General features: G+C 40.2%; 1 protein-coding gene across 1 annotated transcript in view; it reads right to left on the bottom strand.

The window, feature by feature from the left end:
* Window positions 1-3,724, bottom strand: part of TRPM5 (transient receptor potential cation channel subfamily M member 5) — a 39,027-nt gene extending 35,303 nt beyond the window's left edge. The window contains exons 1-3 of the mRNA XM_005427201.2: window positions 3,608-3,724; window positions 2,485-2,665; window positions 1,095-1,261 (exon numbers count right to left, since the gene is read on the bottom strand). Of these exons, the coding sequence (XP_005427258.2) occupies window positions 1,095-1,261; window positions 2,485-2,665; window positions 3,608-3,724 (465 nt within the window). The remainder of the gene's footprint in view (window positions 1-1,094; window positions 1,262-2,484; window positions 2,666-3,607) is intronic.
* Window positions 3,725-18,348: the final 14,624 nt, after the last annotated feature.

Genomic DNA, 18,348 nt, shown 5'->3' with positions numbered 1-18,348 from the left:
GATCCAGATGCATTTTGATCACTTAGCCTAGAAGAGAGGTCAAATAGTTTGCATTTGAAAGCTTTCCTGAACAAAATTCACAAACACAATGAACCAAATTCTTTCCTTTGAGGCCCTTTTGGCCCAGTTGCCACACAAAGAGGTTAAAGTCTTCCAGCTAAAGAGTCCCACCTGGTAGAACACACAGGTAGCTGTCATTGGCAAAAAAAAAGAAAAAAAGACCAATGACAATAAGTTGCTGGTATGATCTGGCTATGGTCTCTCAGCCTCTAGCTGGTACTTTCAGGCCTGTCTGAGAGAACAACTTGATGTGAATTCAGAGGGCTATCTTTGTCATTTGTTTCTTAGCTTCTGCAGGGAATAAATTAGTACAGAGAAACTGTCATTCACTGTCATTAAACACCTATTTTATTGTTATAATGTCCTACTCAGGACAGACTGTATATCCAGTGACAGGAAGGGAATGCTAGTTCTTTTTTTTCTCTCCACTTCTGTGTCCATTCAGCAGCAACACTTTCAGCAACAGTTTTGTTGGGTGAGGTTTTTTATTTGTTGGTGTGTTGTTTCTGTTTTCTTCCCAAGAACTTTGATTCCCTTGACCCAGTCTGAGGATTCCCTATAACTAGGTGAAATCCAGCATGGCTGGTATTTTTGACCTGTTGTATTGAGCGACTTTTTGTGTAGTAAATACCAATTCATTGGCTACTTAAAGAAAAAATTGTCCTGGAATATTTATGTCTGGTGTCTCATAATATAAAATATGCTTTTTGCAGTGTTTATGTAATAGCTAGGAGTAAGTGCTTCTGCAGACAATGGACAAGGGAGAAATCCATGCAAAGTCCCTTATTCTGGGATATTTTCTTGACGTTCAACCCTGCACTGCTGGCTTTGCTGATGCCTAATGCTGCCACCCGCTGGGCACGGAGGGCACAGAATCATCCAACAATCCTTGAGCTCTCTTTCTGCTTCCTCCCAAAACACAGCTCAAGCCCCACTTCTGTTTGTTTAAGTTATATCAAAGTTGTTCTGCCAACAAGTTACAAATTCTGTAAGGGTGGGGCTTCCATCCGAACAACAGAATAAGAGAGCAGTACCTTTGTGTTTTCCAGGATTTCTCTGTGCTGGATTTCCCTGAGTGAAGTTATTCCTATGGCAATCACACTCAGGGTGGATGAGGTGCTGGCCAGGGCAAGATCTCGCACTGCTTGAACCAAGTGTCTTGTTACTCCTACACGCAGAGCACTGGTGAAAATCCAGGCGCCTGAAATTATTTTTAAAAAGCAGTCAGAGAATTTCTTTGTATTGCAATGTGTTTGTGTGTCGAGTAGCATTACTTACAGTACTGGATTTAAGGGTTTTCCAAAATAGATAACATGAAGACAGGTCTTGATGGACTGTAACTTTGAGAAATAAAATACATGCAAAGTACATAAGAATTTAATAAGGAAAGCAAGAAGAAATTATGAGCTCAAGCAGACATTCTTCATATATCACGTGATGCAACATGGCCATCTTTACTCTGATGTTAATATGCTCATCAAGAGTGCTGTGTCCACTCTGGAGTTACTCACAGTCTACATGGGAGCAGAAACATCCCTGTACCAGGTTTACAAGGAACAGGAAAGGGACAGAGTCAGGGAAGTTGTTGACTTGAATTGAGGCCTAAAAAGTCCCACGTAATCACCTGTTAGCAGAAGATCTCAGGCATAACCTGCCTAAACTGAAGTTCTTTCTCCTGTTCTTGTGGGTGTGTGGAGCATGAATTTTCCAGGATAATAGAATTTGCAGCAGTGTTGTAACAGTGACAAGGAATTTGGAGAACCCTAGGTAAAAAGCAGGCTGACCTTTTTCAAATATGTAACATAAAGAAACTGGGGATCTTGATGATGCCCAGTCTGAAGTACAGAGGGATGGAGATAGAGAATATCTGTGTGGCATAAAAGTACCAAAAAGAGCTCTGGTACTGGGCTGTCTCATTACAAAAAGCAAAACTGGTACAATCTTGTCTGGAGCAGTGAAGCTAAACCAAGAGCTTGCTGTGAAATGCTCACAGATATTTTCACTGTATTTTGCATGTAAGAATGTAGAAATTCTTTTTTTGACCTAAATTCACTCTGGTTGAAGTCAAATTGCTGTGTTCTCCTCAGAATTATTTTATGATGGCACAAAAGAGGGGCAATTGTATTTGGTCCATTTTGATGATGTATTTCTAGTGTCACCTCTGAGGGAATAATATCAGGTAATTTCACACTTCAGAAATGGTTACCTAGAGTGATTTGATTTGAAAGAACTTATTTTTCCTAGTATAATACAATCACTTTCATTTTCAAAGGTATTTACATGTAGGTTGCATTCAGCAAAGTCTTGAATTTTCAAAAATAATTGTGTGAGCAGGCCCATTGTAATTTCCAGATCACTGCTAGGGGCTAGCTGTGAGAATCCATCAGGAATACAAATTTCTTCTTTAAGGCCTAAAGCACTCACCTGTGCTTTCAGCTGCCTTTATAAACCCTTTCTTTAAAGTGTCCCGTAGCCAAGGCTTCATCTGAAAATCTTCTTCTCCCCCTACTAAAGAGATAACCAAATTGGGAGCAGGTAACTTCCATTTGTTGAGCATAACTTCAAATATAATTCCAGGGTGAATGGTACTCTGGACCTTCATAAACTTCAACAAACACAAAAAAAAATCCAATAAATAACAACAGCAGGGGAAAATACAGTAAAGTGTCTGTTCATGGCAAACGGGAAGTTATCATCAACTTGGATATTTAAGAAAAAATTATTTGAGCAAGATTTGACAGAGAACTGAATACTTGAATTAACATAGCAGACTTCTGTGTAATTGCCACCTCACTAATTGGGTCAGTTCCATGGGTTTGTTCTGTGTTGCAGACTGACAAACCACACTCTCCCATACAGCTTTCTCTTGAATTGCCTTCAGTTTCATGGCAGCCTAGGAAAGTCAACAAATTCTGTAGGTGTTTTTTGTTTCTGCAAAAGCTGAAATATTTCCCTGATTTCATATCTGTTTTTTGAAGACACATTACATGAATCTACTGCTTCTTCCAGTTCTGTGTATATTTTGGTCTTCTGCTGAAGACTTTATGGTGAAACAAAACCTTGGGACAGATTTCAGGAATTCCTAGGAATTCCTTCTGCTCTAGTACTAACTTATGCATGGGACTAGTGAGGAGGTGCTCCATACACATCCCTCTTTGCATATCAGCAGAACAGAGAGAGAACTTTAAGGAAAACCTTGAAACAGCTCAAAAGTACGTCTAAAATGTAAAAATAGTGATTAATTTTTGGTGGGTTAAACTAGGGAAAGGATACAAAATGAAGGAAGCAGGGTACATAACTGATTTTTCTTTTAAAGGGAAAAGTGATCACCTGTACTTGTATCATGTAATTGCAAATCAAGTGATTGATTTCTGAATATTAAAAGGCCATGTTTTAGACCACACTCATGTTCAGGATGGCATGGTCCTCACTTGGGGCATAATGTGCTGCCTCACTCTGGCACACTGACTCTCGCTGTTGGAGATGGTGAGTTTACTGCTAAGAACAGCAATACTGTAAGAGGGTTGAAACTCCTCAGTGCCCATACCTTTCCAAGGTTCTTCCCAGAAGCTGTGAAGTCTATTTCTCCTATACAGTAAGGTAATTCTCTTTTGAAGGCTTCCTCTTTATCACTGCTGCAGAGCTTGGTTTCCATTTCCTCCATTGACTTCGTAAGGTGATGGAGCACCAGAGGACCAAGATGTTCACTGGGATGACAGAAAGTTGGCAAATGAGAAGCCATGTAAACTGGAGAGGCCACAAAATCCATTAAAATATATCTAGATGAGTTTTTAGCCAAATGTTTTACTTTTTTTACTCTCATGCCTGTAATGGTTAGCTGAAATTGGCAGTCTTTGTACCAAATGTCAGATACTGGAGACAGAGGCAGATTCCACACCAACACTGTGTAACCTAAGGTCTAAAAAGGCATGAAGAAATAAGGCTTCCTGAATTCAGCAGAGAGAAAGCTGAGCTGCAAAGTGCAACATCCTGCAATGGCAGAAGCCAAAGGTGACCCTGATTCTACAAAAGAGAAAGAGGAGTCTCAGCCACCGACTCTTTCAAGCAAGAGTGGAGCAGTGTCAGCGAGTGTCTGAGTCATGGTTTCTTGCTGTCACTGTGCCTCAGGCTGCCCTGACCCATCTCACCTGATGTGAGTGCTCAATACCCCAGTGGTGACGTTGTGTTTGTCTGGAGATGCTTTGGGAGAGGTTTACTCTCTGCTTCCTGCAGGAATAGGCTATTTATTTGTGAGCCCAAGTGTTTAAGGCCAGGCTGTCCCTGGAGCAAAGGTCATACAGCAAGAGCTGCCCTTCTGCATTACATGAGACACTGGAAAGGTCTGCCTGCTTTTCCTGTGATCCTGTTCGACTGAACTGACAGAATTATGATGTGAAAAATACAGATTTTAATTTGTATGCCTTATTTTGATTCTTTTCAAAACAAAAGCAATGAAATAGCTTTCTCTCCTCTGCTTTCAGCTGCATGTTGAGCTACATAGTCTCTTTTAAAAAAATTCTTGTGGCACTAAGCCAGCAATAGTAATCAACACAGCATTAATTTTTACTTCCTAGTCTGAGAGCTTTGCTGTGGGATTGAGAGTGTGTCAAACCAGCAAGTCTCTTGTGGGTCTATTAGGATGCTCCAGTAGAGGGAGCAAGCCCTCCAGCCATTCTCTAGGGCTGGGAAGCTCTTGGGAGCCTGCATCCCGGCTGCTTCCCCTGTTCCCTTGGGCTGGGAAATCTCCTGGGAGCCTGAATCCTGGCTGCTTCACCACAACTGCCTCTGTATTTTATTTTCTTTTCTGTCTGCTGTGAAAATGTTTTTTCCTATGAGTTGCCTTTTCCCCTATGATCTGCCTCTGAAGAGAGGCTATGGACCCTCTGATGATTTGCTTCCCGTACAGCTATGTCACACTTTTGTATCTACCCCCAAACTCCTGTCAGAGATCACTGCTTTAAAAATTCTTCTTATTCTCCCTGCCTGCATGCTGCTCCCTTCTGGAGAGAACAGAGTGACTACTGTGAACACTCAGATACCAGATCAGTCTGCTTAAGAGTCTTATCTAAGAGAACTTCTCTTGGATCTTCAATAGTGATAGTCACAGTCTGTGTCCACTCTTCCACAGGAGAACTGGCTTTATCTCCTAAGAGCATTGAAAAGAATATTATGGGAAAAAATAGTTAATATATAGTAATAATAACACATAATTTGTTATTTATTAATATTTATGCACAAATCACTTTCTGAAACTTGATGACAGAACAAAGGATTTGATTAGAAACAAAAATTTCCAGGGTACTGCAGTCACTGTTCATCACTGTCCTAGATAGTACACATTTATTTATATCAACACACAAGCAATGAACTTGAAATAGACAGCAATTTACAAAGTAATCTAATGGTTAATTTGTCCTCAAGTGGTTCATTTTAAGTCCAGTTATCTGTGACCTCTCTTTTGGAATAAAGACACTAGGCTGCTGAGATTTATAGGGTACATTCCTGCATTTGGGTAATTATTTTTCCCCCAAAAATAGCACATTATTATTGTATTCTCAGTTTAGGGGTTCTGGTTCTCAATGGTAGTTAAAAAGAGTGTAGGAGGCAAAAATAGGAAAGGTGCAGAAACAGAAGCTTTGTTCACAAGCTTTTATAAAGCTGGAAAGTGAGGAAAGCACCTGTTAACTGGCAGCTACATGAGGAAGAACTTGCTTACTGTGCAGGTGACTGAGCACTGGACAGATTGTCCAGAGAGGGTGTGGAGTCTCCCTCAGTGGAGATACTCAAGGACCATCTGGACACAATTCTGTGCCATGTGCTCTGGGATGGCCCTGCTTGAGCAGGGAGCTTGGAGCAGATGTCCCACCATGGTCCCTTTCAACCTGACCTGTTCTGTAATTCTGTTTTATTATGAACATTGCAAAATCCTGGTGCATAAGATGTGTACATGTGGTTCTCAAACACAGAGTGACCATGTCTGATGTTTCCTTACCTCCTCCTTTAAGCTGTCTCAGCTTCTGCAGTGTAACCCCTCCCTGTTAGGGGCAGAATCAACAAACACTGCATGGATCTGCCTGGGGGCTGCCCCTCACCTTGCCACCACTTTGCTCTGCAGTGCAGCTTCACTCCCCACCCATCAGTCCACCCATTGATTGTGTTAAGTCCCTGATGGGTGCTCAGGGCAGGATATCATCAGCCCTGTCATTTCCTCCTGGATTGTCAACACTTCTGTTCTTAAAAAGCATATGGGTATCTCACCCAAAGTCCTCCAACAAGCAAAGTAAGCATGGATCAGCAAACTGTGTGATGTAATGATGGTTTATCAGAATACCTGTCTCCTGGGTTTAATTCAGTCTTGTTTGGCTTGGTTTCAGCTTTCACATGGGACTCTGGTGGTTTCAGGGGCTGTTGCTCTGAGACTTGAGGCTGTACTAGATTGCAAGTGTGTCAGGTCACAGTAATTGGGTTGAATCTCTGTGCTGGAAGTCTTGACATACCACTGCAGGCAGCTCAGCCACTGATGTCACTGCAACGTCACACAGTAGAGGCTGGGATAAACCTATGCCTTGGGATTGAATAGACAGACAGAAGGAGGAGGAGAGTCCAAGCACTTTTTGGATGAAAACCAATGGGGGATGATATTTCATAATTTGCTCAGTTTACATGTACTATTTTTGAGTAAACTTTTTAGAGATTTCCAACATTTCTTTTATCCTGTTATTTAAAGGTTTTTCCTCTGCATTAGCTATTATTTTCCTCTGACAATTGTATTAAATTTAATTAAAGGGTTGCTTAAAGGTAAGTAACCTGAAAAACTTCAGGGGTAAGGGAAAAAAAAGCCCTCACAAAAATCTTGTCTGCCCCAACATGTACATTCATATTTTAAATTTTGTGTATATATCAAGAAATCTTACTTTAGTTCTGGTTCAGATTTAAGTACATGTATTTCTGTTTAGGCTGCTGCTACATATCTAAGTTTGTAGGTCAAATTCTGTCCTAGATGTTCCATCAACTACAAATACAAACATCTATGGGAAGAATGCACCTCTAATGATTACCAGATTTGAAATATAATCTAGGAAACTATTTCTAACTAGCAAAGCAAGTTAAGACAATTATGAGGAAAAGACAATTGCCAGTTCCACCTACATCTGGAAATGTGAGTCAATGTCATTTACATTAGGGATGGCCTGGTTAAATCATTCCAGGTGACAGCCAGTCTTGTGAATCATTATTTTTTTAACCTCATAAACGGGAGTTGTAAGAGTTGTAACATTATATGAACCAGTGATGCTGGAGCTTGCAGGTCCTAATGCTCTTTATTCCTTCTTTTTGTATGGTCCTGACTTGATTTCAGCACTCGAGATTTCTGGGCTGTAGGAAATTGTCAGGGAGGTATCACTTCAGGGGCCAGTTGTGATGGCTCTAGGGAAGCTCCACAAGGAGAATCCTTGCAGAGATTCCTTTCTAATGGACTTATTAAAAAAAAGTGTTGGGAACAGAACCACAGGGAAACATTTTGACCCCTGTGTTCCCCGTTTCTCTACTTTCCTCCCTCCTGTCTCTGCTTCCTCTGCCCCTCGCCTGCCATGCCTTTCTCTTACAGCTTCTCTCACAGTGTCCCCCAGCTTCCCACTGCCTCTTTCCACCTCCTGTCACTGCCAGCTGCTCCACTGTGAGTGTGCATCTCTACTTCCTTGTGTGGTAACACGGGACAGGTTGTTCACCTCCAGAGGGTGAGAAGAATGTGGGTCTGCTTCACCCTCCCTTTAGATTTTGACCAGGATTAGGCTGTGTCCATGGAAGGAAGAGAGGTCAAATTTGAGGCTTGCAAACATGTCTTTTGAAAATGGGCCCAGTCAAGGGATGGTTTGACCTCAGTTGTTGTCTTCCAGGGCAATGGTTCCATTAGGTGTGTGGCAGTCATTAGCTCTCCTGACTTAGAAGCACTAAGAATTCTCCTTCATACTTGAATGCTGATCAGCAGGCTGGGACACACCCTGACTCTGAATCACAGCAGATTCCTTCACCCACTCACAGTGTACATTTGAATATATAGGTGAAATGATTAAATATAGTAATGCAGTATGGTTGATGTTAAACCAGTCACAAAGTCCCCCCTGCCCTTAGCTTCAGTGGCAGATGAGGCAAACCTATTGATTTATAAACTTTCAAGTATGCTTTCATGTGCAGCAAAAGAGAATTACACCAGTTCCCCTGTCCTTGCTGGTGCAGGGTGACCTAACAATCCCAGCAAAAAAGGAGCCTCAACTGTTGATCAGAAAAAAAGAAGGCTCACACAAATTGAAGTGAGTAGTAAGGGGGAAAACTCCATGAAGACCAAAACAATGAACTTCATTTGGGCAGGAACAGTCAGCTTCCATCCCGGTGATGGGATCCCTTCTGCTGAACTGCAGCCCTGATGGGAAGGATCTGAGAGTTACAGGCAGAGCAGATGTGAGCAATGCTGTGCTGGTCTTGCACGAGAGAAATGACTCCTGGGAGAGCTTAAACAGCCTGTGTGAAGCGACTCAGCAGCTCATCAGAACAGCTTCAGCTGCAATATCATGTTTGGATTTGGGTGCCAGGTTTCAGGGGAATTACAGACTAGGTGGAGGAGGTTTGAGCTAGGGCAAAGAACAGCAGAGAACTTGTGCTAAAAGAGAAGGAAAGCTTGGACAAATTAGAACTGTGCTACCAAAAGCAGGGGAAAATGCAGGGAGACAAAAGAGAATTTAATAGTCTGCCGGTGGAAAAGGATGATAGGAAAGATTTGTTGTTTATATTTGTGGTTAGGACAGCAAGGAACAGGCTCAAGGGAAGAATGGTGTCCGGGCTGTGCAGGGGTACAGCAGTAACCACACTCTGAGAAAGACTTCCTTGGAAAGAATGAAAGCCTTTCTCTGCTGGGTAGGGAACAAGGAAAGCAACCAGACAGCAGCTGTTGATTGCAATGGCATCTCTCTGTTGTGACCCAAAGAACTTGACCTTAAACCCTAAGAGCTGGATATGCAGCTCTGATCCTTGAGATACACATACGCTTATGTAACTTTTCCAGTGGAAATGCTCCTGCTGATTTTATTGCAAGTACTCGCTCCAGGAAAACTACATCAGTGAGTTCACTGGGCCAATGCCAGCAACAATGTAATGGAATTATTTGCTTCCAATAGTAGCTGCATTTTCATTCCTGATTTGAATTAAAACTTACTAAATATGAAGAACAAAGTTGATGCAGAGGATCAGAATAAAGAATACCAGAGAAGTGAACAGCAAAGACTGCAAATGTCATATTCAGTTTCAACATGTGCTTGAAAGTGAATTGGATGGACTTTAACTGGTGTGCACATTTAAGTGAGAAGAAACAAAACCAGTACTTAAATCAGGCTTAAATGCAGTGGAGAAAGGGAGGTATAACAAGGTATTAACTAGAATCCAGGAAGGGAAAAATATCTATAATTGTGTGGGAATATAAAAATATAATGTGAAACAAAAAAAGTATTTGCTATGGAAAATAAATACATATATACCTGTGTGAGAAACTGATGTACATACATCTGTGTGCAATTACAAATATTAGCTTACGTATGTTGCAGCTTTGGAAAGTGTTTCTCAGGAATTAGCACATTCAAATTCCAGTAAGAACGCATGAAACATTTCTGCCTAATGACAAAGCAGAATCATCTGCCATGATTGCCAAGGAATTGCTAAATAAAGTGTAAAGACCTGGGGGTGGTGAAACACACCAGCAGAAATCACGGCCAGCTGTCCTGCACAGGGCTTTGTCATGCCTGTAGCAAAATAAGTCTCTGAGCATGGCACAAATAGAAAAAGAGGACAAAAGAAACATGACTGTCAAGGCAAGTCCAGCTTGAATTATGCTGTGCTACACTTCTCTCACATTCAGAGAGGAGGGCTAAGGAAAGCCAGCCAGAGATGAGACCTGGAGGGATACAAAAATGACCTATGGGAAGGTTTCTCCATAGTTTGGCTGGGACAGAGACAGAGAGAGGCTAGTTCAGCTTGATAACCTTGGGAATATGTTCAGTAACCAGAGCTTTTATGAGTTTGCAGACACAGGGCCAGACAGGAAATCAGGAACTTGAATTAAAATTGTGGGGAGAAGTGAAGCATTGAAGTGTCCTAGTAAAACAGAGGGGGTTTAAGTTTCCAGGTATATTTATGTGCATTGGCCCCACTAGAAGCTTTTAAAAGCATCAGGGTGACAGTTTCCTTTCTAGAACTGCAGTTCTAGTTGCTAAAGAATGTTCTATCAAGTAATTCCTCTTTTTTGTGTCTGTGCATAGTCAAAAATCAGAACAACTGAATGAAGAGAGAAAGAATTATTTAAAAATCCCCATGAACAGAAGCAATCTATAAATAGATGTGTGGGAAGAGAGTCCTGTTACTGAAGCAGTGTAGGCTTTGTTTGACCATTTTGAGGGTATGGCTCTGGAGCTGGATGCTTCCTGCAATTGCCAGGACACAAGGGTGTGAAGCAAACCAGGTATTCAATGGAGTCTTCCCACTGTTTCCTAGGAAAGTGGTAGTGCTTTGGTTTGGGTAGGGTTAGCACCGAGTCTTTAACAAATTAATGTGTAAAATGCTAATGCAAATATAGGTACTCAGTCTTTTTTGTTTCTGTCTTCATTTGTTTAACAAAGTAAAGAGGACCAGAGGCTATTTGAATAATGTGAATTCACTTTCAGTGAATCTGCAGATATTTGCATATGGATGTCAGCCAGGGAATTTAATAGAGGTGGATTTCTTCTGGGGAGAAAACCTGAGAGGGTGGAGAGGTGATAAAAGGGAGACATAGATCCGGGGAAGTAAACAATGTAAGGAGCAGATGGATCTGAGGAGAGACCGCACACAGCAAGGCTGTTGGATGAAAATAAAGGAATTGGCAGGGCTTGCACAGCACGTTGTGTATGGGGTGTGGGGGAAGGTTGACACAGCTTCAAATGCTCCTGGACCTTCCCTGCTCTGTTCCCACAGCATGGCACGACACTTTGAAGCTGCGCCAGCACAACTCCTTGTGTGGCCTCACAGTCAATCAGACCGAGTTCACATAAAAAGAACTCGTTTTTGCCAGGTCATTTTTCAGCAAAATCAGTTCACTGATGTGGTGTACAGCATGCTACACAACTCTCTGGAAATAATGCGTTGAGAAACTGCAGCCATAGTTCATACTGAAAGAAAATACAGGAAATTTGGGGTAGCTCCAATTCAAAACAAGTGCTTCAGGAAGGGCAATGCACAGACAGGGCAGACAAAACTAGAACTGAAAATTTTAGTTGAAACTGGATTGTGCATGGACATGGGTAAATAAATACTGTTAAAAGCAAAGGACACAAAAATACAACTGAAAGCCAAAACGTTAGAAAATAAAAAGGACTGCCACTTGGGAAATGGAAAGACTTGAAACAACTTAGAGTGGTTTTCCCCACTTTGGCTTGTTAGGATCTTAATATATCATACTTGGAGAATCTGCAAAAGTTCCCAAATGTTTCTCTTCATGCCAACAGCTGACTTCACAAAACTAACTCCTAGCATTAAACACATACTAATATTTACAAGCTAGGCCAAAATAATCTCTTTACTTTTTTTCCAGTTTGTCATCCGTGCAATTTTTTTTTTCAATTTCATGCCTGTAGATATGCATTCTTGTATGGAAAAGAGCAGTTTTTACAGTGGAGAAAACCCCTTTGCTATGTTTCCTTGTGTGGCCACTTTTATGGTCTCATGTTTACAAGAGCCTGCTCAATGCTTCAGGCAAATTTTGTGAGCTCAAATGGGAAGTATATTCAAAACCAAGAAACTCTTTTGCATAAGCCGTATACAAAATATACATTGAGAATTCAAAGCCTTAGGAAAATAACTTAGTTTGCTTTTTGTCTTATATATTAACAATACTGCAGACACAGTTCTGAAGTTAGTACATTGTGCACAAACAGTACTGGCAAAATGGTTTATCAAATGTTCTAAGTTTTTCCTTTATTAGACACAAATTCTCTGTCTTTTCCATTAACTGCTCAACTGAAGTTGCATTTGGATGTGTCTGTGACTTGCAGGAAACCTTGGACCTAAGCACCTGGGTTCACTGGGTTGTGTTGTGCCTTTAGACCTACTGAATGCCCTATGATGGTTTGGTTTTTATGTGGGTTGGGTTTTTTTTTTTTGTTTTGTTTTGTTTTTTAATCTTTTTTCCCCTCAGAAATTCAGGGTTCCTGCATATAGCAAGCCTGCCAACCCTAGATTTTAAGTGTATGACTATTGCCCACAACAAGGAAGCCTGCTTTGTCTTTTTTCTTGTGGATAGTACAGATGTTTAACCCACAGTTACAGCAAATCACAGTCAATTTGCTCTTTGGCTGTCTGTTAAAAAAAAATGAAAGAGCAAAATCCACAAGGATGAAAATGTAACCTCTAGGTAATGACAGAATGCAAGCCAGGAAAAATGTAAAAGTCAATTTCTCACTTGCCGCACTTCTCATAAAACAACTAAAAACTACAACTATATGAGATTATGCAAACAATACAAATTAATACAAGGTTAAAAAGTAGCTATAGAAATGTGTAATTTCTACTATTGCTATTGTCAGTATCCTGCTTCCTATTCCACATTGACTATTATTCTAATATTGATGAATCTAAAATATATGTAGCTGCATATTAGTAAATTTAAAATGAAATAGGTTACATATTCCCCTGGGGTGGTACTAATAGCCAGGTATTGTTTACTTTTATGAAGATTTTAAAAAGCCTGTTTTGAAGACAGTAGACTTAGTACTCTTAGAATGCATGTACCTCATTCTATTGGCATGAGCGGTTCCCTTGAGCTGCCCCTTAGAACAAAAAAGAAATACAAAGTTGAAATAATTTACCAAAGACCAGGATGGTTTTGACTGCTATAATTTATTGACTTTATTTTTCAAAATTCACTGGTCTTTCCAAGATGAAGAGTTAACGAAGAATAAATTTAGCCAGACTCTGGTTTAGCAGCATTTCTGGCTGTGTTCCCTGTTATCCTGTCTGAATATAGAATCTTTGCAGACATTGACTACCTTTTATCAGAGACTATCAAATAAAGAAGGCTTTTTCTACCTTAATTCTCTCATCCAGCATTTAGATAATCTACTGTTCTGAATGCAGTCTTATGAAATAAAAATTGCATTCAAAATTTAGAAAAGCAAATATTAGAACAAACACAGAACCGCAGAAGTCATCTGCACCCCAAGATACTGCTGGGAATTGTCTTCAGGGGCTGAGGATGAGAACAGCAAATACATGAAAGAAGAAGGCAGAGTAGCAGAAAAAAAAGTTGTTAGTGCGTATCCACATCCTAAATTCGTGGGGCTGGTGGGAGAATCCCACAGTGTAGGGAGCCACAGTGCAGAAGAGCAGAGGTCAGGTGTCCACCTCTGCACTTGGCTGTCTCAGGAGGAGCTGTATGGGAGATGGCTGCCTGACTGTAGCAGTTCTGCAGCCTGCTAATATCAGGCCAAAACTGCATGCAAGGATCAGCTAAGTACATGAGTCTGTTAAGATTATTCCTAGTGCAAGCTAAAAATTGTCTGAACAGTGGAGAGTGCACTAGTGGAATGCTGCTGATGTCTAATTGAAGAGCAGGGCAAATACAGTAAGTCAGCTACCATTTATCTGAGGTAACCAAATTACTGAACAGAAAAACACTGCAGAAAGTGATCGTGGACAAAGGATAGCAACAACTAACTTGTGAAATTACTGCCAGAAATTATTAAAATTTACATGTACTTCATTATTGAGGGGGAAGAGAGAGTGGCAATGATTTGTGTATGCTGCTGATGATTACTGAAAAATGATAAAGGGGAAAGAAAGTGTAAATTAAGCAATGATCCCTTCTTGGGTGAATCACAAGCATCTCTTAACATACATAGAATATTTTGTGATCCTACCTGCTGGCTGTCCTCTGCAGCCCGCATGGCCATCCATCTGCAGGGCTGGAGATGCTCTGAGGTGGCTTTTATTTGCTGCTGCTCCCTTTTCCTGTTTGGGAAGATGAAGATGTTGCCAGTTTACCTGCCACACTGGTCCCTATGACAATGAAAGTAAACATTGCTGGTGTAGAATGGTATCCACAGCTCTTTGGGATGGAAATAGGCTCTGTGAAATGGATGGAGATGCAAATAATTAGCACTTCTCTCCGGCAGTGGAGGAGCATAGAGGTATCAGGAGCAATCAAGCAGGAGTAGACTTAACTGTGAATGTATTTTCTAAATTACCTTTTCAGATTTTTGCAATAATTGAATGTTGACTAAAGGCATCAGTAACTATTCCTTCATTCCCTTTGAGAAGAGTCATGTGCTTTCCCAGGCTACAGAAATCTTGAACAAATTTCCCAAAGCACAGGTTTGCAGTCAAGGTCCTCTCTCAGTGATTTAGGTTTCCAAAGCAACTTATCCTCACTGATAATTTCACTTAAAAGTGAATTTGTTTAAGGATTTGTTCTGTATTTAGAGTACAAAATTGCATCACAATGTTTCCTTAGGTAACTTGCCTGCGGGCCTTTCTTGATATGTAACAGATCACATTTGGTATAAATTATTGCAATTCAGTTGACTGCTGTGAATAAAAGATACTTTGAAGAAATCAAAGATATGCCCAACTCTTTCATGATTAAAGTAATGTGTTTCTTCAAATATTTTTGTTCTTCACTATTAAAATGAGTGGTATGATTCCTATATGTTTGTGCTGGGGCTTTGGGTTTTCTTGCATGAGCTGATATATGCCATAAATATTATCTGTCCTTAAAACAGATTTTGCTATTTTCATAGTCTTTAAATTCACCTTTCTTCTGTGAGTGTGCATTCCTTTGTGCTTTTGTTTCTAAAACACTTATAAAATGTGTCTCTGATACATCCCTTTGTGAGACTACAAAATGACATAAAGCAGTCAGATATCCAAATTCTATCTGTTCAAGAGAACAGCAGATTTTGGTTCTCTCACAACGACTACTATAATAGTTCTGAATTGCTTAAAAATTTCTTTTGTACCTCTATATGTCAGTATTTTTTAACTATCCATGTTTCTGTACATGCTTATATTTCTAGGAATATAATTGTGTTAAATTCCATAACATCACAGTCATAAAAAATCTTTGATCTTTGTTACAGCAGAGACAGTTGCTTGAAGTGTAAAACCCTGAAATTAAGCAGGACCTTAATCAAGAAATGTTCTGTGAAAGTGTTGAAGTTAGTGGCTGTTTTTGTCCAGGCTCGAGTAATGGTTTGTCAGAAACCAGGAGGTGCTGGGACTGTGGAAGTCACATGCCAAGCAGAAGTTTCCCTCCAATTTAGACATGAGTGGTTTGTTTAGTTTAATCTGCAGTTAATAGCAGTCCTGGGTCTGAGGCTAAACTGTACCAGATCCTGATTAAGACCATCTCAGTCCCTCCTGGGCTATGACTCTACAAGTGTCTCTGTTGAAATCCTGCACGTTTTTATCATTCTAAGTACTATTTAAACATCAGGATGCTGCCAGGTTATCTTTTATTTGCATTTTCTCCCTTCTGCTCAAAACAGGTGTGTGTATTATTAACCCATTCCCCAGACAGCTCCATTAACTTTTCTGGAGAATCCTAGTAGGACTTGCTGGCCACTCTGACCCATCATGACACCTGTACATCTATCTCCCTTCCTGGTAGCCTTCTAGCCTTAATGCCAATCTGCTAAGAGGGAAATAATTCTTGAGTGTGAAGATTCATAATTATTTACTATCTTACAGATGCTTCAGATTAAAAATCTTGTAAGCTGCTAAATGCACCTGCCAATTCATGACACTGTTTATTCAGCTCTTTCCACTGCTTTGCTCACCCTGCCAGTGTATGTGCAATGAATTATTCCTTTATCTTATAGGGTGGAACTTTCATTGGAATGTTCATTGCATTAAACTGTGTCTTCTAACACAAAATTTGAGATTTTGCATCCTCAGCAGATTCCCATTTCTGCCCTTCTGATTATTAAAACCAGCCACGGATGTGGTGATGGGCTGTATTTGGGGGAAGGGGTGGAAAAGGGGGTGTGTGTGCAATGGCTGGCCTCTAACTTCAAAAATCAGGTTTATCAGTGACACTGAAGTGTTTTACTAAGTAGCTGATAAGCCAGGTAATGTCCCTTTCCAAGTCTGTTCACGTGGTGAAGTTCACCACAAGAGCAAATGCAAGAAAGAATCTCTGTTAATATAGCATATTTATATTTTTTATATATATAATATTATCTCTCTATATAGCAACAGTTAAAGCACTCATTCAAGTCTGTGTTTCCATTCAAAACATGTCTTGATTAAGAATTCCAGTGTTCTTAGTTCTATCTGTGCACCAGAATTTTGTGCAGTTTTCCAAAGCATCCCTGCCTCATTAGTGACTGCTCCTGCTTCTCTTCTTCCCCAGCAAATCCGAGTGCTTGACCTGCAATCACATTTATCGTCACAGCTACAAAGGAGGACAGTGCCATTATCCCATTTACAAAGTGACAACCTGAGGCACAAATAAGAACAATGTCACAACAGAGGTCACACAGGAAGTCTGTGGGAGAACTGGCTGCTGAACTCTGGTCATTCAAGTCCGAGGTCAGAGTCTGAAGCTTTTCTCTTTGATGGGGGACTGAAAATACTTTCATAAAGTCAATGTATTTACAAGAATTTGATCCTCTCTTTGCCAGCTTCCTATTATTCATTATTCAGATACGGATAATGTATCAAGTTAGTCCAATTATTCTTCCTTTTTTGTAACGTGAAAAATATTTTTATTCAATTTGACGTTTATTTAGTAGGAGGAATTATAAGCGTTAGGAAAATCTTTGTCTATTATGAGGAAGAGCTACCAAAGAAAATTAGACAAAACATTTGTGGCCTTTTAAGCCAGACCAGATGAACTTGATACTTTAGCCACTAGAGGGAACTCCAGGAATAGAATATATAGAAACAGACTACAAAAAACATTTGAAGCATTAGATGTCTTTAAAGAAAAACAAAAAAGTTCTGCAGACCAAAGTGTTTGCTTATAACGAGGTCTGAAATAACAGCAAACATGAGTTAAGTAATTATTTTTTGAATTTGGTCAAGAAAAAACCAAATTTTCTGCTGGTAAGATATGACTTTGGTAGGTTGTTTCCTCTTCACTGACTTAGTGAGGTTAGCACATCTGCTTTGAAGATGTGAAGATGTAGATGAAGTAATTTACCAGGAAGGTTATGGATTGTTCTTTTGGGCAGTGCAAAGCAAATGCAGTTATTCTCTCTCCAGAGTCTCTGAGAAGAATGTGATTTGGACGTGGCGCAGAGTCTGAAATCAGTAAAATCAGTAACCTCCTTTTCCCACTGGGTGGTACTTTAGCGGAGCCCTCAAGTGATGTCAAATTTTAACAGCAGTTTAATAGCCCAGTTAAAAAATGTTAATGCCTTGCTATGCATGCAAATGGTCTCTAAAAAGTAGTTGTGCTACAGCCTGGGTCACTGGATTTGTAATTAGCCATCAATCAGGGAGATGATGAGGGTGCTCTAATGTTCCCTTTTTCACTTCCACAAAAATACAAAGGGAGCTGTGGCGTTCTTCACACACAAAGTTTTGGGGCTCCACAAGCTCAGCAAGCTTCAGCTTTAGCATTTGCACTGTAAAACACAAAATCCTGCTGGGCAACTGGGCTTTTGAGACACTGGAGATGAGGACACTGAGATAAGAATTGCAATTAACCCAATTAGAAAAAGGTCAGGCATGTCTCTAGAATTTGGCATTAAATCACAATTATAGAACAGGTTAAAACTATTTTTGCAAGACTTTAAATTACGTTGCATTGTTTAGCTTTACCTATTAGAATGGTCCTAGCAAAATGAAAACTCTTATTTTGTGAGATGAAAGCAACCTGAAATTCCAGTTTGGCAGAGCTGATTGTTGCACAGGTCTCCTGTGGTCTATCCACTGAGTTTTATAGTTTCCAATTTGTTTGCCTTGAGAGGTTACTTGTGTAAGAAAAGGTGTAGTGGGAGGGGAGGAGACATTGCTAGTATTTGTTCTATTACTCTTTGCTGTGTGGTTGGGGTTTTTTTAAGCATTAGAAAGCTTTTTGATGGATTATTGTTTGAAAAACCTTTGATTCTCCCACAGAGTTGGCATTAAATTCTTTGCATTGCACATTACCTCCCACTGAAGTTTCCCAGTGAACTACCTGCAATTAAAAGACATTCAGCGGCAGGCTTAACTGTCAGACAGATGATGCTTGGCATCAAAAGTGGGTTGCCAAGTGGGTCCTGCTGA

Source organism: Geospiza fortis, unplaced genomic scaffold (genome assembly GCF_000277835.1).
Source record: "Geospiza fortis unplaced genomic scaffold, GeoFor_1.0 scaffold524, whole genome shotgun sequence".
Taxonomy (NCBI): Eukaryota; Metazoa; Chordata; class Aves; order Passeriformes; family Thraupidae; genus Geospiza; species Geospiza fortis.
This window is presented reverse-complemented; position numbering and strand designations above follow the sequence as displayed.